We start from the raw sequence: 22,101 nt of genomic DNA, 5'->3' as shown, positions 1-22,101 counted from the left end.
CACTGTCCATCTAACGCAGAAAAGCGATTCCAAGTACGTCTGTTGTACCAGCTGAGCCCTCACTGCTCAGTCCTCCTTTTCAGGATCTCAGGGAGGATTCTCAGGGAATAAAAACAGGGCAACACAAAGGCACGTTGTGGTTTCTAAGGTGCAAGAGTGCATCTGCTCAAACACCTCCCAGCCCTCCGTTCAGTCTGCTGTCTTGGCACTTTCGTCTTCCAGAGAAGCCTCGCTCGCATTCCACAGGTGAGAAGATGGAGAGGAAAGTTCTTTATTCATGGGGCAAGTTCCTCCTGCTTTGCTTCACTGGAGGGAATTCACAGCTCATGTAAAGTCACCCTATTTCCGTGCAAGACTTTCAGGTTGAGCAGAGGTACCACACGGGCAGCGTGGGGCGTCTGTAATCCAGCTTTGTTCTAACACCCCAAATTACAAGCTTTCACCAGCTGCTTTGGAAGTACCTGAGAAGAAAGATTATAAGAAAAACAAACATCCATTACTCAGGGTTATTGTCAAAAACCAAAATAATAGAGGCAACTGCTGACCTCAGAAACTGTGGGTAAAATTTATGCTGACACGTTTAGGCAAAGCCAGGGAATATGGAAACAGTTCCAGTCTTCCTGTAGCAATTTTAAAACAATAAAGGTTAAAGTAATCAAAGAGTAGATACAAAACTGACAAGGAGGAAGTAATTCATTCCTCTTCATCCACAAAGCAGGAATGCCATGGAAAACAGCAACAATGGCTTTCCTACAAATGCTCCTCAACACCAGGGTGGAGAAATCTCTTGCATATTTATGAGGCTGTGATGATTCAGGGATTGTTCAGCTGTCTCTGAAGGATCCTCAACAGCAAAGCGTGACTGTGGCCTCAGTTCTGACTGTGAATAGCAGGAAAATACCCGAGGGAATCTGTCCTGGAGAGCCCACAGGAACACTGAGACATTAATTACAGAAGGTTTGGATGGGTACCTGCATTGTGCACACCAGCAAAGACCTTTAGTCTTCCAATGGAATGGGTTCCTTTTCTTCCCTCATTTTCAGACTCTCCTTTTCTTTACTGTTATAAAAAGGGGAGAAAAGAGAAAAAAAAAAAAAAATCCCAAATCAGTGTCATGCTGAGCAGCAGGGTGTCCTGAGTCACACACAGCACACCCAAGGCGAGATGGTGAGTGTGCCACACGTGTGGTGAGCACAGCCCAGGGGACAGGGTGGTCACCTGCCAGCCACCACCACGGCACCTGGCTCCTTCTCTGGGTGAGGAGCCACTGAGAGAGGCAACAGCCAAATGAGGACTCCAGAGCCTGTCCATCCTGGGGCTCTGTTCTGCCTGCACACAGCCAATTATGGCTAATTGGGTTGGCAGTTTTGCATTGTAGATGCTCCGTGCAGGGTCCACGCCAATAATTCAGAAAGGCCGTGGAGATAAAGATGACAAGCTCTCCCAGGAGCCTCTCCCTCCCTCCCTCCCATGCCCTTACAGCTCAGTGTCTGCCACCTCGATCCTCTTGTCTCGCGCCTTCCTGCGATGCTGCCGACAGATAATCACAGCTGTCACCACGATGATCATCAGGCCAGAGGCCGATCCGATAGCAATGGCCAGGAAATGGATTTCTGAGAAAGTCACTGCGTGGGGAGAGACAGAGGAGTGAACCAGAGGGACACCCAGGAGGAACGAGGCTGGGATCCTGTATCTGTGAATAAAACCTTCCCTCAGTCTCCTCTTTTTCCCCTCATGCTTTCTACTTACAGCCCCTTTTCTCCCATAGTTTTCCCGGGTGTGGAGGAAGGCCACTCTGGCTAAATCCACACGGCCTCGGGGGGAGTTTCTTGGCCTCTCACCTTTCTGCACAACCCGGAGTCGCACCTCCCCGATGGTGCCATAGACATCTGGCCGGTTTGTCACCTGGCAGGTGAAGGTCCCGTTGTCAGTGGGCTGCAGGTTCCAGATGATGATGGAAACATCGTTACGCTCGATGTTCCCATCCCAGGTGACTCGCTCTTTAAACCTTCCAGAGGGGGGCTTGTAGGGCTCCTTCAGGTAGCGAAATACCTACAAAAATCACCAAAATGTCGAATGGCCTGGGTTGGAAGGGACCTGGAAGATTTCTGAAGTCGCGTCAGGTGCAGGATGTCACCTAAGACAGGGCTCAGCTGTGGTGTCAGCAGGTCCAGCTTCATCAAGCCACAAATATTTTAACCCTGATCACCCAAAACTAAACATGAGAGGGTGTTTTTTAGGCAGGGTCTATAAACAGAACTCGGATTAATCACTACAAGTGACAAAGGCCCAAATGTACTCGTGGGTTTTGGGTGTGTCCACACCCACTCCCTGCTCACCGAGTGCTGGGTGTTGGGGCAAGGGTGAACCCCTGAAACGGAGCACAAAGATCTCACTCACCGGCTCGTGAGAGCTCAGGTCCTCGGGCTGGAAGTTCCAGCTCACTAACAGCTGATCGCTCACGGGGCTGCTGCTGGAAAAGGTGCATTTCAGCCGCTGGTTGGTCCCGTTCACGGCAACCACCTCCTTGGCAGTGTGAACTTCCACTGCTGCCGCCAGCCACAGCGCTGCAGGGCAAACAGAGGGCTCAGAGGGGGGAAATCGCTGTTTGGAGTGAGCTCATCACTGCTCCTTATCAGCTTGAGTTCTTTGGGAGCCTTATGTGCGCTGGCAATGGATAACCTGAGTGTGTCAGGCACATTCCAAGGGGGGTGGTCCTGCAGACTTATTCAGAAAAACCTTCTCAAACTGGACTGAAACCCACTCAATAACTGCTGTTTCCCGTGCTAGAACTTCCCTTTATACACTTTATACTCAGCCTCATGCACACCACAGTGAAACTGATGTATCCAGAGCCAGTTTTAGAGGGTTTATGGCCCAGCTGGGCAGCTGCAGGTAAATCCAGTCAGGCTGAGGAATTCTAGAGGAAATCCTCAAGGTAAATGTGGATTTGTTTATCCAAGAAACATCCCCACAACCACCACAGCTGCTGCTTTAAAAATAAGTGAGCATTGCTCACTTGATGCTCCCCTGGAAGAGGGACAACCAGCAGGAGGGAGAGCAAGGAAAAGAGAGGAGGAAAATGAAAAATAAGAAAAATTAATGGTTTGCTAGTGAAGGAAAAAGAAAATATCACTATCCTGTCACCTTAGGAAGTTAACTCACCCCAGTGTGATTCAAGCCAAAAAAAAGCTTATCTAGGGTTGTAAAACATAACTTCATAATAAAGACGTATTTGGAAGTAATTTATGACTAAATACTTCCTTCCAAATAATTCCTTATCTCAAAAGGGAAAATATTTGGAACGCCGAAACACTGAGGGTATTCACACGTGGGAAACTTCACTGGCAGAGATCACATTGCTCATACAAAGACTCGGTGCCAAATCTTTTCATTTTAAACTCCTTGAAAAGAACTAAGTGAGAAATAAGTGTAAAATACTTTTTCCCAAGGCAGATTACACCCGCGCCGCGTGCTGATGCATTTGGGAAAGGAGGATGTGTCATTCTTAAAATCCGGGTGTTTTGATATAAACCACTGAAAATCCAAGTGAGTTTTGTGTCCGTCTGGAACCTTTGCTGTGTAAAGGATCTGAACCTGGGACTCCTGGACAATCCCTGATTGTTTAGGAACAAAGGTAGGAAAAAAAAAAAAAGAAGAAAAGGCTGGGAGTAAAGTTCAGATTCCTGGCAGGAGAGAAAAAGACGTTGAAACCCGAGCTGAGGAGGAGATCAGCGAAGGAAATCGGTGTTCTTCCGCTGGAATACGCCTAAACCTGTCCGGGAAGAAACTCAACCGCTTCGTGCCACTTCCCAGCGAACCCCGCACAGAAAGAATCGCAGCAAAGACGGGGGGAAAGCCTCTGCCTTAGGGATAATTTAAGGGATCAGAAGAGGGGGGTGAGGACGGCAGCACGGCCGGCCAGGGACAGGTTTCCTTACCTCGGAGCTGCACCCCAAGGACGAGCGCAGCGCCCAGCCAGGTGCGGCCGCGCATCGGGGAGAAAAGTCCGGGTCTGCAAAGACAAATCCGCTTCGGGCTCTCGGTGACCTGGTGGAAGATGAGTTTCTCAAAGTCTTCCCAGCACAACAGGGCAGATTCCTTGCCGCCAGCTCGGCCTGCGAGGGAAGGTGAGCGCTCCCTGCCGAGGTGTGCCCAGCCCCACTCGCTTCTGCCCGTAAATCAGCGAGATTCCCAAGGTAAGATTAATTTCTTCTCCCTCCCATATTCCCCTGCTCTTTTGTGTTGCAATCATTCCTCCTCCCAGCTGCCACCTGAAACCACTCCCCTCTCGTGGGAGGTAAAAGAAAAATTGCCTGGAGGTGTTCATAGGTGGCTCGAAGGAACGCGCGCCATTTGTTCGGCAAAAAACCTGCAAACAGTCCCCAAAAGAGCAGCCCAAAACTGACAGTCCGCGGCCGCAGTGCGAGCACTCATCCAGAGGATGGAAACGTCCCACCAAACCACAGGTACCTACCCTAAAATAATCGGAACATTCAAGGATTGGGAGCCTGGTGCTCTTGGAAAAGCCAAGTGGAAAATGGGTCAGCCTGGCCGCATTCCAGGCACAGCTGGGGAAACCCTGCGGTGCTCCACAAGGGAGAAATTCCGTAGGACACGAAATATTCTGCTGGAGGCACGAGGCAGTTGTGAGAGTGTGAAACCAATCCGAGCCCGTGTGTTGGCAAAATGAGGAAGTTTGCATTTGAGGGCCATAAATCACTGGCTGTGACAGTGTTTGTGTCTGGTTCACGATCCCGTTCCAAGAAGCCATCCCAGGTTATCGGTGGTAGCTGTGGCTGGTGCTGGTTTCCTTTGCAAGGGTGCCAGGGCAGGGTTGGGAATGGTGCCTGAACCTCTGGGTGTTTGGAGGGGCTCTCTTTAGGAATTTGGCGGTGGAAAAAGAGCACTGAGGCCATCAGCTCCGTGCATTGTCCCCCAAACAGAGCAGGGAATCCTGTGTCTGCTACCACATCCCTGCTAACAGCTCCGAGACCCCAAGGATCTCTGTCTCCCTGGGAAGGATCTGGGCCGGTGTTAGCCCTTCATCACTGCATCTCCCCGGATTTCCACTCAGTTACTATTGCAAAGTATCACCTCCCTTTCTTTCCTTGCCACCACGAATATTTATCAGTCTGGGGCTTTGTTCAGGTTGTGTTTGAAGTACCTGCAAGCCGATCTGCTGCCACTTCCTAATCCTGTTTCTGCACAGGGCTGTGAACAGCCGCTGTTCCCACCTTTGCCTGCAGACTTTTGCTAATCTCCATCTTCTTTCAAAACACGTGGACTCCAACTTTTAAGAGAAGACCACGTCCCTCGCACACCCACCAACAACCTAAATTCTCCGACGTTCCATTTGGAAACATAAGTAAGGAAAAGAAAGCTCTGACGGCCAAAGAGAGCACCCCAATCAAGGAAACGGGGCACAACAACGTTCCCTTTGTCCATGCCACCTGGAGTGCCCCTGTCCCGGTGCCACGGCGGGTCTGTGCCCGCCCCAAGCCCGAGCTGGGAGGGACCGTGCCCTGCGTGCGGCGCTGGCCGGGGCAGGAGCCCCCTCTAGTGGGGCCGGGCCACTTCCCCGTGGGAGCGCCCGGGCGGGAGAGCCTCCCAAAAACGCTGCTGGGATGCCTCCGGGTGGGCCCGTGGGGAGGGGGCTGAGCGCAGGCCCGGGCAGGGAACGATGTCCCGGCCTGGCGCGCCCAAGCTCCGTTCAGGGGCTCCTGTGCTGAGCTCCGTGTGGTGCTTCTGGTTCCTTCATTCCAAACTTCCAGTGCCTGAAAGGGACCTGCAGGGAAGCTGGAGAGGGACTCTTGATCAGAAACTAGAATAGGACAAGGAGGAATGGTATGGAACTGGCAGAGGGCAGGGTTAGATGGGATACAGGGAAGAAGGAATTCCCCCCTGTGAGGGAGGTGAGGCCCTGGCACAGGGTACCCAGAGCAGCTTGGCCCCATCCCTGGCAGCGTCCAAGGCCGGGTTGGATGGGGCTTGGAGCACCCTGGGATGGTGGAAGGTGTCCCTGCCCATGGCAGGGGTGGAATGGGATGCTCTTTAAGGACCCTTCCACCCCAAACCATCCTGTGATTCCACATGAAGTCGTTTGGCACAGCTGGAACTTCACAAACTCTCACTTTGAGAAGCTGTAGGGAAGGTCCTGCTGGCAAATCTGATTCTGGCTCATTTCTCTGTCCTGCTGCTTCCAGGGCAGCTCCTGAGCCCTGCAGAGCTGGTGCAGAGCAGAGCAGCCACCCCTCGCTGGCGGTGACGTCCCATGAAGACATTTTGAGCCTCCGCACTTCCTGACCTGGGCTTATTTCACGTGTCTGGGTCTGCCTTGGCCGCTCTGGAAACAGTGAGTTCCCCAGCCCTGCCCGGCTCGTTAGCAATTCTGGGAAAAAAAATCCTGGGCCTCTTTCTTGAGAAGCCACCGTGTTCTTTCCTGCCACAGCCACGCCAGTCTGATGTGGTGGAGAGGAGCAGGAGGAGGAGGAGGAACACGAGGATGAGGCTGGAGCGGTCCCTGCCCCTCCTGGGGCTCCTGCTGTGTGCAGGTGAGTCCCCAAACTGCAGGCAGCAGCGCTGGAGCTCGGTGCACTGAGAACTGAGAGGTGCCGCGGTCTTAAAGTTTGGATTTATCCTTTATTCGTGCACTTTTCTTAAAGCATTTTGTGATCCTGGGTAAAGAACTGCAGATTCGGTGGGATATCAAGGGTGTGGCGGCAATTTCAATACCTGAGCAGTTTGAATGCTGGTTTAGGATGAAGTGCAGAGTACCTGTAGAGGCTCTAAAGAAGCCAGTAATGAGGAGAGATAAGCTCGCTAGGGGTTTATTAAAAGTTGTTACAATAAGACTACAGCTACTCTGCCAATGTGCTGCAAATACCAGCGCCTAGTTTATCAGTGGCCTGTTCTGGTTTCAGATTTAAATTAATCTACATAAAATAAAAAAGCAGCAGGTCACCTTCTCTCCAGCCAAGTCCGCTGGAATTCAAATCTATTGTAAAAAGACAAATGTCTTTAAAGGAAATCGCAGGTCTGATTCACACCTCCTAAAATCGGTTTCTTTGATGCTCCAGAGCCTTCCATGGAGCAAGTTGTTTCCTACAAGGCAGAAAAACCACACAGATAAACTGTTGCACAGCGTTACACCAACGTCAGGGTCCCGCTCCCCAGCGAGTTCCCTTGCTGAGGACAGAGCCTCTGACCAGGGTTTTCCAGCAGTGGTTGCTCCATGATAATAAAGCAGAATTTTGGGGTGCACAGAGTGCAGTAACAACCCTTTCTCTGAGCTGGGTCGGGAAATGATTCAAGTTTCCATTCTGCGTTAGGCTGCGTTAAAAATGGCTTCCAACTCCAGAACAACATCCTGTCTCACCACCAGAATATTTCTAATGCTTTCAGCGTGAATGGGGGACTATGAACATCTCTTTCAAGCAGCTGAGTTCAGAAAGGATGTCCTGGGAGTAGGAAATCATATCATAGCAGAAGCTCAATTACTTAATAATTCTTATTCTTTTTTTTTTTTGCAGTTGGCACCGCAGCTCAGCAGGGTAAGTGTGTTTTACCACCATCCTTAGCTATTTAGCATGCTAAAAACCCCAAATATGCCTCCAAAGTGAGAACTAAGAGTCAAAGAGAAATATTTGAATTTTGCAAATATGGCAGGGTAGGAAAAATTCACTGTTCGTTAATCGACAGGGATCTTACTGATTGGAGAAATTGGTCCCTCAGTATTATCAGTGTTGGGCATTTCCAACAGCACCAAGCAGTGAGGCAGTTGTGAGATGATTTTTTAACACTCCTTATTTTCTGTTTTGCAGATGAAGAACAGGAGGGTAAGTGAATTTTATCAGCATTCTTAACGGTTTAGTGTAATATAAAAACTGCAGCTGACTAAAAAAGAGGTAGAAATATTTGAGGTTTCCCCTTAGTTTCCTTTCTCATTGGTCTGTCTTCCCAAGGGGAATTCCTGGTGGAGATTTCTGGCACCACGGTGACAATCACGTGTCCCTTGGAGGACGAGGGCATCAAGTGGGATCCATCTGGGAGAAGAGGGGACATCGAGGAGGGGAAGTTCATTATAAAGGACCATGACAGCACTCCTGCCAACCTGAGCTGTTCCTTGGGTAATAAGAAGCGTAAGCTGTACCTGAATGCCAGAGGTGAGTGCAGACCCTTCAGCCTGCACATTCCAGTGTCAGGTTTTTGGGAACTGGGAGTTCGTTTTCAGTGCTGGGGTGGGTAAATGTGGTGCTGCCAAGCCCCTTCCTGCTCTGTGTGGGCAGTAAGAGTCTGAGAGCAGATTTTTGGAAGAAGGAATCTCCCCTTTCCTTTCAGTTTGCCCTTTTCCCCTTCCCACCTGCCTGTAGCCCTGTGCCAGCACTCAGGTGAGCGAGGCCAGGGCTTTCCCTGGCTCTGAGCATCTCCCCCTCCCCTCATCCCCCGACAGTGTGTGCCAACTGCGAGGAGCTGGATGCCCTGACCGTGGCAGGGATCATCACTGCAGACCTTCTCATCACCCTGGGGGTGCTGATCCTGGTCTATTACTTCAGCAAAGGCAGGAAGGGACGAGCCAGTGCTGGTGGGGACAGTCGGCCACGAGGTAAGAGCCATTCCAGGCCCCCCTGCTCCCCGTGACATCCGCTGAGCACCCAGTGAATCCCTCGTCCCCACTGCTTGACGTGACGGAGCATCCTCTGCTCTCCACGAGCTTCCAAACGATGCTCCTGCTTCCCACTTGTTCTCCAGGCTGCCTTTGTGCAGGGATGGGAGTGGCTGCTGTGCCAAAGGCTCCCTGCACACAGGAGCCCATTTCCCAGGCTGTTGTGCTGGAGCCAACCCTCCAGCTCCTGGCAGCAGCTGCATCTTCAAGAGCTCAGAATAAAGCCATGGGAGCTGACCCATGGTGTGCCTGGCTCTGGGATCATCCTGTAAGTCCCTCGTGACAGGAATCCCCAAGGATTCCCTCTCTGTGCCTCTGTTTCAGGTCCAAAGATGCAGCGCCCTCCCCCTGTCCCAAACCCGGACTATGAGGTGAGGACTATCCCTGGGCTTTCCATCCCTGCTGCCTGGGGAGGGATAGCCAGGGCTGGGACTGGGGCTGATAGCCAGGTCATCTATCCTTGAGGAAGCATCCAGTCAAGCTCCAAGTTTTCCTGGCAGTGGAGGAAAAAGGTGGTGAAGGTGCAGCCCCTTTTCCTGGTGCTGCCACAGGGATGTATTTGGGAGCAGAACTGCAGCTTCCCCTGCGCTGCCCCTGCTCTGTTGTGCTTTTCTCCACGTATTGTGTGGGCTCAGGTAAGGATTCCTGAACCAGGATCTCTGCTGTTCCCACAGCCCATCCGGAAAGGCCAGCGGGAGGTGTATGCAGGCCTGGAATCCAGGGGCTTCTGAAATCCCCGGGGATGACAGGCTGGAAGCCAGCAGCACTGGGGCTGAACGCTTCTGCCCAGCTTGTTCCCAGCTCTCTGCAGCTCTGCTGAGGCCCTGGCATTTTGGGATAAGCCACAGGACAGGGACACGCTGTCGCACCCTGGGGCGTGCTTGGGTTTGCCATCAGGGAACAGAAATGAGCACATTGGCAAGAGGAGTTTTCCTTCTCATTAAAGGACTGCAGCCTCACTGGTGGTTCCTGGTCTCCTTTTCCCCTCACACTTCTCTCTGCTCCAGTTGGTTTTCCCTCCAATTTAATTTCTGCCCTCAGTGGCTCCATCTGCTCCCGTGGGGCTGAGAGTGGGTCCTTCTCAGAGGGATTTGCCTCTGACCTCGTCCTGCTCTCACCTTCACAGCCTGACCCTCATTTGCAGCCAAAGGAGCAGAGGCAGGCAGTAAAAACCCCCAAACAGCCCAGCAGCAGCGGCACAGGTTAAGAAGGGCCCCTGGGTTGCTTTGATGCCTGCGAAGGTTTCAGGTCGAACCCTGGCTGAGCCACCCCCGTTTGTTCCTGAGCAGAGCAGCAGCTCTGAGCAGAGGAAGCGGCAGCAGAGCTGGGCTGGGGGCGGTTCAGCCCTGGCGAGGTGAACACCAGCAGCTCCGGCAGCTCCGGGGCAGAGCCGCGCGCCCGCAGGATGCGGTTCAGAGGCACAGCTGGGTTTATTCACCACAACAGGCCCTACGCCCCGAGCAGGGAGATGGCAAGATACACACAGCAGCTCCAAAACCTAACTAACCCCCAGCAGCTCCAAAACCACTCAGGGCCATGTTCTTACCTGCTGCAAAGCAGCACTGCTGCAGGGCCGCCTGCTCAGCCCAGCCGTGCAGGACATTCCCACCCTGGAGTGGGGTGGGAGAAGCTTGGACCGCTCTGGGTGTATGAAGCCTAAATTTTGCTTCAAAAAACCTAAATTTTGGTACACCCCAGTGCTTCTACCACCATTTTTGGGGTACAGCAATGTACAAGTTTGCCCCAGTGTTTGCCCCAACCAGTACCATCCCACACATTCCTTGTCTCAGCAGGATCAGCACTCACCCAGTGACAACAACTCTGCCTAGGAGTACTTCTTTGTCCTTCCAAGGGTGAGGTGATGCTGGCTGGCCCTGTCTGGTGCAGTGTCCCATTCTGGGGACTCAGACCACATGAACTGTTTCTGCTCAGGGCTGGGGAGTGGAGACCTGGCCTGGCCAGTGACCAGATCCCACCCCAAGTGCACCTTCCCAGCCACCAGATCCCATCCCGTGGGCGCCTTCCCCAGGACCTCGACACAAATGGATGGAGCAGGGAGGCTGTGGGACAGGCTCATCTTTAATGACAGGAATACAGAAGTGCAAGAGGTCATGGAATGAGCACAGTGCTACAAGCAGCCCATCCTGGAGGGGCCTCCAAGCAAAACCAGCGCGCTGGTGAAGGCAGTCACAGAGTGTCAGAGTCTTCCCACTTCACTTGCGGGCGCGGGCAGGAGCCAGCCGGCTGTACTGCTCATCCTCCCGCTCTCCAAGGGGCTGGGAGGGGGAAAAAAAGGGGACATGAGCCAAAACTGTGCCTGCCCAGCCCTGGGAGGGGGAGCTGGATCAGCCTTTGGGAAGATTCTCTCCACACTGAGGTGCTGAAGGTGTCCCCCCACCCCCCCCCCCCACACAGAGGGGTGCTGAAGGTGCCCCCACACTGACCTGGTAGAGCTCGTTGGCAATCAGGTTCTGCCTGTCAGAAGCTGAAGGAAGAAAGAAGGTCAGGGTCAAGGATCAGGGGAGCCATGGGCAATGTGAGGAACATTTACAAACAAACCCAAGAGCTGGCTGCGGCCCCGGGGCACCACACAGGGCCCCCAGAGGTGCCCAGGCACAGCCCTCGGGGCTCTCCCGTCCCTCACCTCGTGACGTGTGTCCCCTGTCGTGGCCAGTGATGCAGTACACGGCCACTGCCAGGAACAGCGTGGCCACGACGTCCGCGATGACGATGCCCGAGATGGTGGGAGCGTCCACTTCGATGCAGTTCTGGCACACTGGAAGCCCAAAAGGACACGGACACTGAGAGCAGGGGCACATCCAGAGTGCTCAGCCAGCTCTGCCAGTCCAGGCCCCAGCCCCAGGCCAACAGAGACCAGCTGGGTTTGCCGTGTGAGCCAGGGCAGTGGCACAAGCTGCCACGTGTCCCCCACACCCAGTGCAGGGCCAGAGAGGCAGGTTATGACACTAAATAAGGCTGCAAAGCTGCCACAGTTGACACCACACGCAGAGGAACCTGCAGCAAACTGGTGGAGACACCCCCAGACAAGGGGAAATTCCCTCAATATTTTGCTTGGGTGAAAACTCCAAGCAGTTCTGGCTCTAGAAAAGCAGGTGTGCAACACTTACTCCGATAGTGCACCTGGAGGCTTTTCCTTTGGCCTCCTGTCTCACACATGTAGAGACCTCTGGGATCGTCATAAGCTGCGCTCAGCTCCAGCTGTGCTTCGTTTCCCACAGTATTCCCATCTTTCCACCACGTGATATTTTTGTTGCCTTGGCCTCGCACACATTCCAAGAACACCCTTCCACTGAATTCCTTCACGAATATCTCCTGCCCTGTGAAAGGAAGAGAGAGCAGAGAGCTTCACCTCTGCGTTACCGACAGCGGTGCGGAGCTCGGAGCTCCTTATGGGGATGAAGCACCACATCAGACTGTCCCAAAAAAACTCTGGGAAAAGCACACTCTCCCATCCTTGTTGCACTGATTCCTTTTCCCCCATCGACATTCCAAACCTCATTCTCTGGCGGAAAACCTCATCGAGCCGCGGGGCTCCCTGCCAGCACCCCTCCCCAGCATCTCCAGGAACAAGTGTCCGGCCGCTGACCGCACACCTGCGGACTCACCTCGGACGCCCCAGCTGGCCACGGCCAGGCTGGCCAGCAGTGCCCAGGCACTCAGGACCTTCCCCCTCATGGTGGCACAGCGGTGCCAGCCCTGTCCCCGCTCGCAGGACGTGCGGAGAGCTGCTCACCACAAGGCACCGCCCGCCCGGGGCTGCGTCAGGTACCGGATGCTGGGGGCCGATCCTCGCTCCCCCGGCAGCTGGGGATGGATGAGGGGCTCGGCGCCGGCCTCCTCACCCCAGCGCAGCCTGCAGCCCGTGGAAGGGTTCTGAGGACGTGAGGGGCTGAGGTCGGGATCCCCTCTGCAGCCATGGGCTTCCAGCAGCCAGGGACCCCCAGGAGACAAGGTGCCCCAAGTCCGTGCACAGCCACAGAACCCAGCAGCATCCACAGGTCCTCCAGCATCCAGGGAGCCCCCCCAGCATCCAGAGACCCCTGCAGAGCTGGGGAGCCCCCAGTATTTCCATGTCCCTCCCCAGTCACTGCCCCCCTACAGTCACAGACTGCCAGCATCTACTGGTGTCCCCCCAGCCATAGGCCTCCAGCATCCACTGGTGTGCCCCCAGCAGCCACAGCTCACGCCACCCACAGAACCCTGCAGCAGCCCCCCGGCATCTCCACGTCCCCACAACCGCGGACCCCGACCCCGCCATCTCGGGGTGTCACGGCGCAGCCTCGAACCCGCGGCCCCAGCGATCGAGCTCCGCCCCGCGGCCCCGTGTCCCTCGCGGCCGCCGTAGGGTGCGCGGCCATGGCGGGCAGAGCGGGGCGGGCGGGCTCGCTGGTGGCGGCCGTGCTGGAGCACTCGGGCCAGCTGGACAAGGAGCACCTGGGGGCCCACGTCGGGCGCCTCTCCCGCCGCGTCGAGGAGCTCAAGGTAAGGGACGGGAATGGAGGGGGCGTGGGGAGAGGCGTGGGACCGGCGCTGCGGCGGAGCCGCTCAGGACCGGGGTGTCCAGCACTGCGTCAGCTCGGGGTGCCCAGCCCTGGGTCAGGGGGTGCCCAGCGCTGGTTCATCCCGGGATGTCCAGCCCTGGGTCAGCTCGGGGTGCCCAGCCCTGGGTCAGGGGGTGCCCAGCCCTGGGTCAGGGGGTGCCCAGCGCTGGTTCATCCCGCGATGTCCAGCCCGGGGTCAGGGAGTGCCCAGCCCTGGTTCATCCCGGGATGTCCAGCCCTGGTTCATCCCGGGATGTCCAGCCCGGGGTCAGGGAGTGCCCAGCCCTGGTTCATCCCGGGATGTCCAGCCCGGGGTCGGGGGGTGCCCAGCCCTGGTTCATCCCGGGATGTCCAGCCCGGGGTCAGGGGGTGCCCAGCGCTGGTTCATCCCGCGGTGCCCCAGCCCTGTCAGGCTCGCTTGCTCTGCTCCCGGTGCTCCTGTGCTGCTCCCCGCGGGGTGACGCTGTCGCGCTGCTCGCTGTCTGTAGGAAGAGGTCTGGACCATGATGAACAGCAAATACAGCGAGTTCCTGCCCAGCGTGCAGAACAGAGAGGACCTGGTGGCCGAGGTGGAGCGGCTGTGCATGGACATCGACCTGCTCAAGGCGGCCATCGAGAACGAGGTGACTCCGGGGGGGACATTCCGCTCCATTTCATCCCAAATCTGTAGCCCCACCCCAGCACGGAGTGTTGGGATTGGTTTGGGGGAGGAGGGCGCAGCCCCAAATGTGCCAGAGCTCAAGGAGTGTCCGGACAACCCTTTCATGATGGGATTTTGGGGTGAGTGGCAGGACTCGATGATCCTGGGGGTCCCTTCCAGCTCAGGAGATTCTGTGATTCTGTGACTGAGATCCCTGGGTGGTCCTAAAGAATGCCTTGAGGTGGCACCAGGGTGTACATTAAGAGCTGTCATTAAGGGATTGTCACTCCTGTGTAGGTAGAGAAGTGTGTCACAGTGTCCTTCAGAGAGAAGGACCAGCCTTGGCTGTGGCAGGGGTTGTGACACAGGAATAAAAAGGATGGAGTCTTTTTTTTCTTCTCACCAAATTATTCTGTGAACAGAAATAAATGATAAATGAAATTTAAAGTAAGAGAAAAATGTGTGTGCTAACAAATGCTGCCAACGAACTGAAAAATGTTGTTATTTTAGGTCCAGCAAGATCTAAATGTCGCTGTTACTGAGTTCACAGAGCTGAAGCAGCAGCTGGAGAGGGACTCAGTGGTCTTGAGTGTCCTGAAAAAGCTTCAGGAGGTGAGGAGGGGGAGCAAAAAATCCTGCTCCCCAGTCTCAGATATTATTCTGGGCTTCCCTTTGGAATAAGTGGCTGTAGCCTACAAATTGTAGTGTAAGAGCAGAGCTCCAGTGACACCTGCGTGTGTTTGGCCCTTGCAGTTTGACACAGCTGTGAAAGAGTTCAGCACTGCCCTGCTGGAAGAGAGGTACATGCGAGCAGCTCAGCGGCTGGAAAAGGTAACAGTGACCCCTTGGCAATGTAGATTCATGCACTGAATAAGTTGCAGAGGATGCTTTTCCCTGGCAGGGGCAGTGCTTGCCTGAGCTGTGTTTGCTCTCCCCCACCAGGCACGGAGCAGCCTCAGGAACGTGGAATCCCACAGGGGCTTTGAGCTGAGGATCCCGAAGGCCCTGCGCAAGGAGCTCACGGTGCAGGAGCAGAGCATCATCTACCAGCTCGGGAAGGAGTGGCAGAAGCTGATTGTGTGGAAGCTTCCCCATTCCAAAGGTGCTCACAGGTTTTCCTCTCTTTTCTTTCACTCTTTTCGCCCCACTGAAGTGCCTGCTTTCACCTGCCAGGTGGGACATGCAGTGAAACTCTTGGGCTGAGGGGGTTAAACGAGCTCTTGCTCTGGGAGATCTTCACTTCAGCTGACTGCAGTGGCTTCTGCTGTGACGCTGTGACAGCCCTGGGTGTGTCTGGTCTGTGTGCAGGGAGCAGCAGCCTGGAGGCCGTCGTGCTCTCGGAGCTGCACTTACACGCGGTGCCGCCGCAGGGTGAGGACACTGCTGTCCCAGCCGTCGCTGCCGTGCTGCAGGCCTTGGCTGTCATGGGAGAGCTGCACTACAAGCTCAAAGATTTTGGTAAGACTGACCCCAGAAACAGCCCCAGTAGCTCAGGTGGATAGTTCAGGCTTGTTTTAACGTGGATAGTGAGATCCACTTCACTCCAGCAGGACGCTGGAAAGCGTCTCATTCCTGGCTTGTGTTTCCCGCTGGGGTGAATGCTGGGGTTCTTACTAATAGGAGAATATTCATCCCAGTATTTATGTGTAATTATGTATCCTTTCCTGACAATTCAGTGTACTTTTGATCTATGACTATGTGGTTTCATAGTCTGATGCTTAAAGAGCCTTACCTCACTAGTAATTCCCTGATAGAACTGATTGAGGGGGTGTTCCTTCCACTCCTTGCAGTCTCTAAATCCAGAATAGTCAGGGTTGGACCTCACTGGAGCAATCTGCTGTTGGAAAACCTCTGTTTTTCCCTTTCCTCAGGCCAGTTGTTGATGGAATACATCCTGAAGCCGCTGATCTCCTACCCATCTCTGGAGCCAGTCACAGAGGAACAGCCAGATGTGTTCATCCTGAGGTTTAGGTCCCAGGAGCCTGCCTTGGATGAGTTCTCTCCTATAAAGGTGTTTGACAAGATCAAGCTGATTTTTGAAGTTCTGCACAAATACCTGCTAAGTAGGTAGTTCCTCTCTTTTGGAATTAGTTATGATCAATTAATTTAATGAGAGTTTTTTAGACTATCTGATTGTTAATCAGCATTACGTGCAAGGAAAATTAAGGAGGAAGGGCCTTTGAACTGATGGAGGGTCTGGTCTAGGAAGCAGCTGTATTAAAATCCCTTTTTCTTCTCTGGGATGCAGATGTGCCTCTGGAGGAGCCTGGGAAAGACGGAAAGGACGGCAGAGTCACCCTGGCAGAGCTGCTGGGGGAGCTCATCTGGGAGGAGCTCTCAAACTGCCTCATTCACAGCTGCCTGGTGCACTCCCTCCCAACCAGCAGCAGCCAGCTGGAGCAGTACAAAGAGGTGGGTCCCAAAAACCCCCTCAGGCTTGAACACAGAGCCCAGGCACTCCAGTGTGATGTCATTCCAGTGGTTAATGCCCTCCAAAGCCTCCTTCATCCTTTGCTTTCGGCTTTGATACCCAATTTTAACTTTGTTCTGTGGTTTTAGGAGCCTGTGCTAACATAGAACACATCTGCTCTCCTCAGGTGATCGAATCCACCAAGGAATTTGAGAAAGCCCTGAAGGAGATGCAGTTTTTGAAGCAAGACAAGACTGCCTTGCTGAAATACGCCTGCAACGTCAATTTCCACTTCGCCAACAAGAAGTGCCAGGATTTGATCAAGGCAGCCAGGAAGCTGATGACCTCAGAAATACACAACACTGTAAAGGTGACTGGGGATGCCTCACACAGCTTTTCCATCTGGAAAACAATCTCTAAGTATTTTTTAATAGTGCTGCAGTCTTGTGTTTATTGTGAGTCTTAAATCTCTGCCATTCAGTGCTTTTTAATCTTGCAGATTCTCCTTTCTGAGCTCTAAATTCTGTTACCCCTCTCTCTTGTTTTCCCTTAGATCACACCCGATTCCAGCGCAGCCCTACCAGAGCTCCCTGCTCCTTGGTCAGGAGACCACCTGAAAATGCACGGACCCTCCAACCTTCTGGCCAGTGGGACCGTGAATTTGGGCAGTGAGAGCAGCCTGAGCCAGTCCACCCTGTCCCTGCCCACGTGCCGCATCAGCTGCTCCGTGCAGCAGCTCATGGAGCTGGCTTATAACACAATGGAGGAGGCCAAAACCAGCACAAAGTTCTGGTACTGTTGCCTTCCCCTCCCTCCCAGAAATGAAACTCGAGATAATTTTAGTAAGGAGGTGCATCTTTATTTGAAGGCCTCCAGGGGCAGTTGTGGAGAAGGTTCACATGTGGAGGGGCAGGGACAGTGTCCCCTTTCTTCCGGGGCTTCACGTATCTCCCTTCACACTGAACCTCGAGGTCACCACAGCCTTTGTGAGCTTTCCAGAGTGTTGACAGTGCTGCCATTGATCCTGACAATCTCCTCTTTGTGCCAGCAGTGCTTCACTGCTCATAAAACCTTGTTCTGGGGCAGGTTGAGGGTTAGCTGTGAACAAGACATTAATGGCAGGCTGACATGAGGCCTCTTTCCCTTGTAGCTGTCTGCAGCTCTGCAACTGCGTCCGGGACATCTTCCATGTCTTCTGTGAGGTCGTGCCCAAATACCACAGGTGAGTGTGTCCATGTTTCCTGTTCTGAGGGGCAGTAATGCTGTTGGAACAGTCCCACTTGTCCACTACAGCCAGGGACTCCATCAGGAGAAATCAACTATTCAATCTGTGATTAAACCATACCTGTGCAAAGCCGGTGCTCAAGAGTTTCTGCATTGTCAATCTTACAGTGAAGGGCATGGGTGAAGTTCTCACACAGCTGTATTTGTTTCCAGCCACGTAACTTTGACCCCAGGTCTGATGCACAGATTTTTCATGATGTTTTGTCTGCAATAAGAGCAGCAGTGGAGGTGGAAAGGTCACAATCCTGTTAGACAACTTCTCTCCCTTTTCCTCCCCATAACTTTGCTGTAACAAAATATATTCCTGTTTGAAAGTCCATGGCTGGAAACAGTGTGGGATAACACAGGGTTCAAATACCTCGGTGCCATTTCTTTTCCTGCCAGTTCCTGTGGGGATGTGAGAAGTTAAATGTTTTAACTCTGATGTCAATCGGGCCTTGCCTAGGGCAGACATGACCATTTGTCTAACAGAACCAGCTCTAAATAAACCCATTTCTTCCTTTTGCCTTCATGTTGGGCCAGGGAGAACCTGCAGAAGCTGCCCCAGCTGGCTGCCATCCACTACAACAACTGCATGTACATCGTCCACCACCTGCTCACCCTGGGCCACCAGTTCCGCTACCTCACCGGCGCCGTGCTCAGCGACTGCGGAGGCACCTTCGTGGACATGGTGCCTGACTTCAGGAGGCTGGGTAACTTCCCACCTTTCCCTCTTGAAACTTGCCCATGGATCACGTGGGAATCAACCCTGGCAGTTGCTGCTGAATGGTTTCATGCAGGTGTGGCTGCTCACTCAGTGTGAGCAGCAGATTGGTATTTTTGAACAGGTGACATTTTCCAGTTTAGAAAGTTTTGGCTCTTTGAAACCCATATCTCCTTGTCCTGAGCTGAGTCCCAAGAGCAGTTTGGTGTCCTGCCAGATGTAGCACTGTGGTTTTGGGTCTGCTGCTCAGTCCTGTGATATTTTCATTCGTTATCCTATAGAAATGAATTCCGAGATGAGTTTGTGTGAGCTAACAGGAGTCATCCGCAGTTCATTCTGCTACTCTGCTGCTTTTTCCAGCAGTGTTGTAGCAATGCAAGCTGCACGAGAGCTCACTGGTTAAACTGGCTCTGGGAGATTGTTTGGAGACTGGAAATGTGATTAAAAATAAAACATTATAGCAAGTTCATTATTCAGCACTTACAGTCATAAATAGGCAGAGCAAATTTAATAATTGCTTCTCTCTGCTCATTTTGCTCCTGAAGGGATGGAGTGTTTTCTGGCTCAGATGCAAGTGCAGAAGCGAGGAGTCCTGGACAGGCTCTGGAGTGCCAGGAATTTTTCCAATATGGATGATGATGAGAATTACCGTGCAGCAAATAAATCCATAAAGCAGGTAAGGAAGGCAGAGAAAGAACACCCCAGTGCCTGCAGGTACCATGGGAAGGGTACAGTGTGTAATCCCAGTCCTGAGAGCTGTGGGACTGCTATTTTCTGCCATGATGCTTCAGGGTTTTTTGTCCCGGGCTGTGTCTTTAGCAGGGTTGCTCCGCTGTTTTTCCCTGTTTGTACTCACCTGATCCCCTGGGGCCTGCCCCAGTGTTGTTCCTGGTGTCACACTCAGCTGTTGCCTTGCAGGTGCTGCATCAGCTGAGGGGGCTGGGCACGGTGTGGCAGGATGTGCTCCCTGTGCACGTGTACTGCAAGGCCATGGGGACCTTACTGAACACAGCCCTGGCAGAGATTGTCACCAGGATTACTGCCCTGGAGGTAACAGCCACAGGGGGTGCTGGGGACTGCATTTGTCACCTCCAGAAACTCTCCCCACAATCACATTTCAGGGGAAGGGTTCACTCAGACAGAAATTATAATGGTGTGTCCGTGGGAAATACTCACCGTCCAAATTTTCCATCTCGCTTGGCACTCCAAAATTAAACTTCACTTCTCCTCTGTTCATGTTTTCCCCTTCCCAGGATATCTCTGCAGAGGGTGCAGACAGGCTGTACTCACTCTGCAAGATCATGGTGGATGAGGGACCCCAAGTTTTCACCCCTCTGCTTGAAGAGGACAAAAATAAGAAGTACCAGGAGGAAGTTCCTGTCTATGTGCAGAAGTGGATGACATTCAGGGAGCTGATGATCATCCTGCGGGCCAACCTCCAGGAGATCGTGGATCGGTAGGTGTTCTCCTTTCCAGCTGGTTCTCCAGACCTGTGCCAGGGAGTTGGGGTTTAGAGGAGAGGCAGAAACTGCTAGCAAGGGTCAGGATCAGCTCCTGGTTGTGGCTGGGTCTTCACAGCCCATTTAAAATTTGCTCATGTATTTCTTTTCTGAAGAAAAAAGCAAAATGGTAAAAAACCAGGTGCCATGAGAGATCCAAAGCACAGCTTGTGCATCCCCTTGGCTTTTCCAAGTTCAGGAATACTTCACAGGGAGCAGCCTGGCATTTTGCCTGCTGCTGTCCTTCCACCCAAGTGCTTTTTTCTTCCTCCTTTTGCCTTGCAATGGGGAATTCATCTGCATTATCCATAAGGATTTGCATCATTACTTCGTTACTTTAGTTGGCATGAGCTGTCAGCAGCTGGGCATTCCCTGCTCCCAGCTGCCTCCCAGAGAGCTCTGAAGGGCAGAACACCCTGTCTCCAACAGGTAAAGCCAGGAAGGGACAGGGAAAGCAGCTCCTGCTCTGGGCCCTGCTTTTGGAAACATCTAAGTCACCAAAGCTTCCCAATTCTACTTCCACCAGTGCATAAAGCACTTTTTTGTGTTGTTAAGGAGGCAAATGGGAGTTTTGCAGGCAGCCTCTAGTCTTATTTAGGAGAAGGAAAAGGTTCTGAGTGCAAAAATCACCTCCCACCTTTGTGTACCTGGCTAAACAATTCTGGACTCCTGTACCTGGATTGCTGACGCTGGCACAGGTCCTTGGAGGCTCGTTTGAGGTGCCATTTCTGGGCAGGTGGGTGAAATAAAGCTCTCCCTGTCTCCCCTCCAGGTGGGCAGATGGGAAGGGGCCTCTGGCAGAGCAGTTCTCAGCAGCTGAGGTGAAGAGCCTGATCCGAGCCTTGTTCCAGAACACAGAGAGGAGAGCGGCAGCACTGGCCAAGATCAAGTGACTCCAGTTCACACGGGCACCTGCACCTCGTGGTGCTGCAGAGCAAACCAACACTTCCAAACACCTTTTTGGTTGCACCTTTCTTATTTGTACTGGTCTGGAAAACTTGGGAATTGGGGAAGCGCTCCCTGGAGCTTGGCTGGGGGGAAGGAGCATTTCCTGGCTCAGTGTTTGTGTAACCTCATCTCAGGCTGGGCTCAGGGCGCTGCAGGGGCGTTCTCAGTGCTCAGCTGGGACTCTTCTATGCAGTTCTGTGTCAGGGGCCCTGCAGCCCCTCTGTGACCTCCTCTGTCCCTCAAACCACACATGGAAGCCACAGACTGGGAGAGCTTTGGATGTCCTTCCAAACTTTCCCATCTCAGGTTCCCCTGAGGAGCAGACCTTAAGGGGGAGACAGTTTAGGGAGGGATGTGGGGAAGAGAGATCCTGTGCTGAATGAACCATTGATCAGATCAGAGCGATTCTCACAAGGAGGAAAGTTTTCTTACTTCTCATGGAAAATGTCTTCAAACTGACTTAGAACTTTTCAATCCCACTTTCCCAACTGTAGAAGCCATTTCAGCTCGTTCCTTTATGTTTTTGTTGGGTGTGAACTGGGTAACTGTGGTGTCTTTCTGGTGTTACATTTTCTGTCCTTAAAGAATAATGAGAGAAATAATTAGAAAATAATGAAAAACCAGTATAAAAAGGGAATGAAAGGTACACTCACAGCATTGTCTCTTAAGTCACAAAAGACTCTGTTTGATCCCTCCTGCCCTGTCAGGCTTAGAAGATTTTCAGTCAGAGTTTAATGTTTTAATCTGTTGTCTCCTTGTCCTTGGCACTTTTGTTCCAAGTGTTTGTGCAGGGGCTGAGGCTTTCCTGTCACCCCAGTCCTTGCAGAAACCCCTCTGGTTTTGTTTTTCCCTCCTCCAAGTGTTCCCAGAACACTGGCATCTCGTGGGGTCCCCAGCCCCCTTAAACATGGCCAAAAAACATCTATTTTGAAAAACACTTCTCCCCTGTAGATTGTTCACAGAATTGTAATTTCCTACTTTCTTTAATAAACTATTTCTACTGAGCACATCTGGGAGTCTCTTTGGGTTACAGTGACACAGGAGGCGCCAGTCCTGGGCTGTTTGGCACTGGTGGGGACGGCAGAGTGTTGGTCTGTGGAGTCTGTCCTTGCCTGATTTCTAGTGGATCTAATAAAAGAAATAAAAAAGGAAACAAAAAAAGGAATCAGTACCATGAAAGAGGCTCAGCCAAGGGGGCCTAGTCAGGCAGATCATGGAATCACAGCCCGGTTTGGGTCCGTAAAGCTCATCCAGTGCCACCCCCTGCCAGGTGCCACCACCCCAGGTTGCTCCAAGCCCTGTCCAACCTGGCCTGGAGCACTTCCAGAGAGCATCCAAACCTCAGGGCAGCCTGTGCCTCACCAAGGGCCTTAAGAAGTTAAGTTAATGC

At 53.0% G+C, this 22,101-nt stretch overlaps 4 protein-coding genes across 4 annotated transcripts; 2 read left to right on the top strand and 2 right to left on the bottom strand.

Moving 5' to 3' along the window:
- Positions 1-998: 998 nt before the first annotated feature.
- On the bottom strand, positions 999-3,996 carry LOC309581970 (myelin protein zero-like protein 2; the record flags this gene model as incomplete). The annotated part of the gene is made up of 5 exons (XM_082296911.1): positions 999-1,059; positions 1,481-1,625; positions 1,842-2,052; positions 2,401-2,567; positions 3,942-3,996. The coding sequence occupies 5 exons, from the start codon at positions 3,994-3,996 to the stop codon at positions 999-1,001; spliced, it is 639 nt and encodes a 212-aa protein (XP_082153037.1).
- Positions 3,997-6,332: 2,336 nt separating this feature from the next.
- CD3E (CD3 epsilon subunit of T-cell receptor complex) lies at positions 6,333-9,520 on the top strand. The gene is made up of 8 exons (XM_082296878.1): positions 6,333-6,355; positions 6,452-6,554; positions 7,533-7,553; positions 7,824-7,838; positions 7,965-8,165; positions 8,453-8,605; positions 8,990-9,036; positions 9,340-9,520. The coding sequence occupies exons 2-8, from the start codon at positions 6,506-6,508 to the stop codon at positions 9,394-9,396; spliced, it is 543 nt and encodes a 180-aa protein (XP_082153004.1). The 5' UTR covers positions 6,333-6,355; positions 6,452-6,505; the 3' UTR covers positions 9,397-9,520.
- Positions 9,521-10,840: 1,320 nt separating this feature from the next.
- Positions 10,841-12,411, bottom strand: LOC309582087 (T-cell surface glycoprotein CD3 gamma chain-like). Its single transcript, XM_082297090.1, has 5 exons — positions 12,292-12,411; positions 11,794-12,003; positions 11,310-11,441; positions 11,110-11,150; positions 10,841-10,941 (listed from the first exon to the last, which is right to left on the bottom strand). The coding sequence occupies exons 1-5, from the start codon at positions 12,359-12,361 to the stop codon at positions 10,879-10,881; spliced, it is 516 nt and encodes a 171-aa protein (XP_082153216.1). The 5' UTR covers positions 12,362-12,411; the 3' UTR covers positions 10,841-10,878.
- A 631-nt stretch (positions 12,412-13,042) lies between these two features.
- ZW10 (zw10 kinetochore protein) lies at positions 13,043-21,650 on the top strand (the record flags this gene model as incomplete). The annotated part of the gene is made up of 16 exons (XM_082297012.1): positions 13,043-13,168; positions 13,716-13,850; positions 14,378-14,479; positions 14,621-14,698; positions 14,810-14,969; positions 15,176-15,325; positions 15,739-15,930; positions 16,116-16,279; positions 16,465-16,647; positions 16,831-17,069; positions 17,428-17,499; positions 18,084-18,253; positions 18,810-18,940; positions 19,183-19,314; positions 19,518-19,720; positions 20,536-21,650. 16 exons carry the CDS (start codon positions 13,043-13,045, stop codon positions 20,654-20,656), a joined length of 2,358 nt encoding a protein of 785 aa, XP_082153138.1. The 3' UTR covers positions 20,657-21,650.
- Between the last annotated feature and the right edge of the window lie 451 nt (positions 21,651-22,101).

Source organism: Coloeus monedula, assembly GCF_965178545.1.
Source record: "Coloeus monedula genome assembly, chromosome: 25".
NCBI lineage: Eukaryota > Metazoa > Chordata > Aves > Passeriformes > Corvidae > Coloeus > Coloeus monedula.
The sequence above is the reverse complement of the archived record's forward strand: the minus strand, read 5'-3'. Positions and strand labels throughout refer to the sequence as shown.

Bases quoted from the DNA above. Each gene is read 5' to 3' on its own strand.
- LOC309582087 (XM_082297090.1), bottom strand. From the start codon at position 12,361: ATGAGGGGGAAGGTCCTGAGTGCCTGGGCACTGCTGGCCAGCCTGGCC. The intron at 11,442-11,793 runs GTAAGTGTTGCA...TTGGGCTTCCAG, and splicing joins CCTCCAGGTGCACTATCGGA to TGTGCCAGAACTGCATCGAA. The intron at 11,151-11,309 runs GTGAGGGACGGG...TTCTTCCTTCAG, and splicing joins CAGGGGACACACGTCACGAG to CTTCTGACAGGCAGAACCTG.
- CD3E (XM_082296878.1), top strand. From the start codon at position 6,506: ATGAGGCTGGAGCGGTCCCTGCCCCTCCTGGGGCTCCTGCTGTGTGCA. The intron at 6,555-7,532 runs GTGAGTCCCCAA...TTTTTTTTGCAG, and splicing joins GGGGCTCCTGCTGTGTGCAG to TTGGCACCGCAGCTCAGCAG. The intron at 9,037-9,339 runs GTGAGGACTATC...CTGTTCCCACAG, and splicing joins TCCCAAACCCGGACTATGAG to CCCATCCGGAAAGGCCAGCG.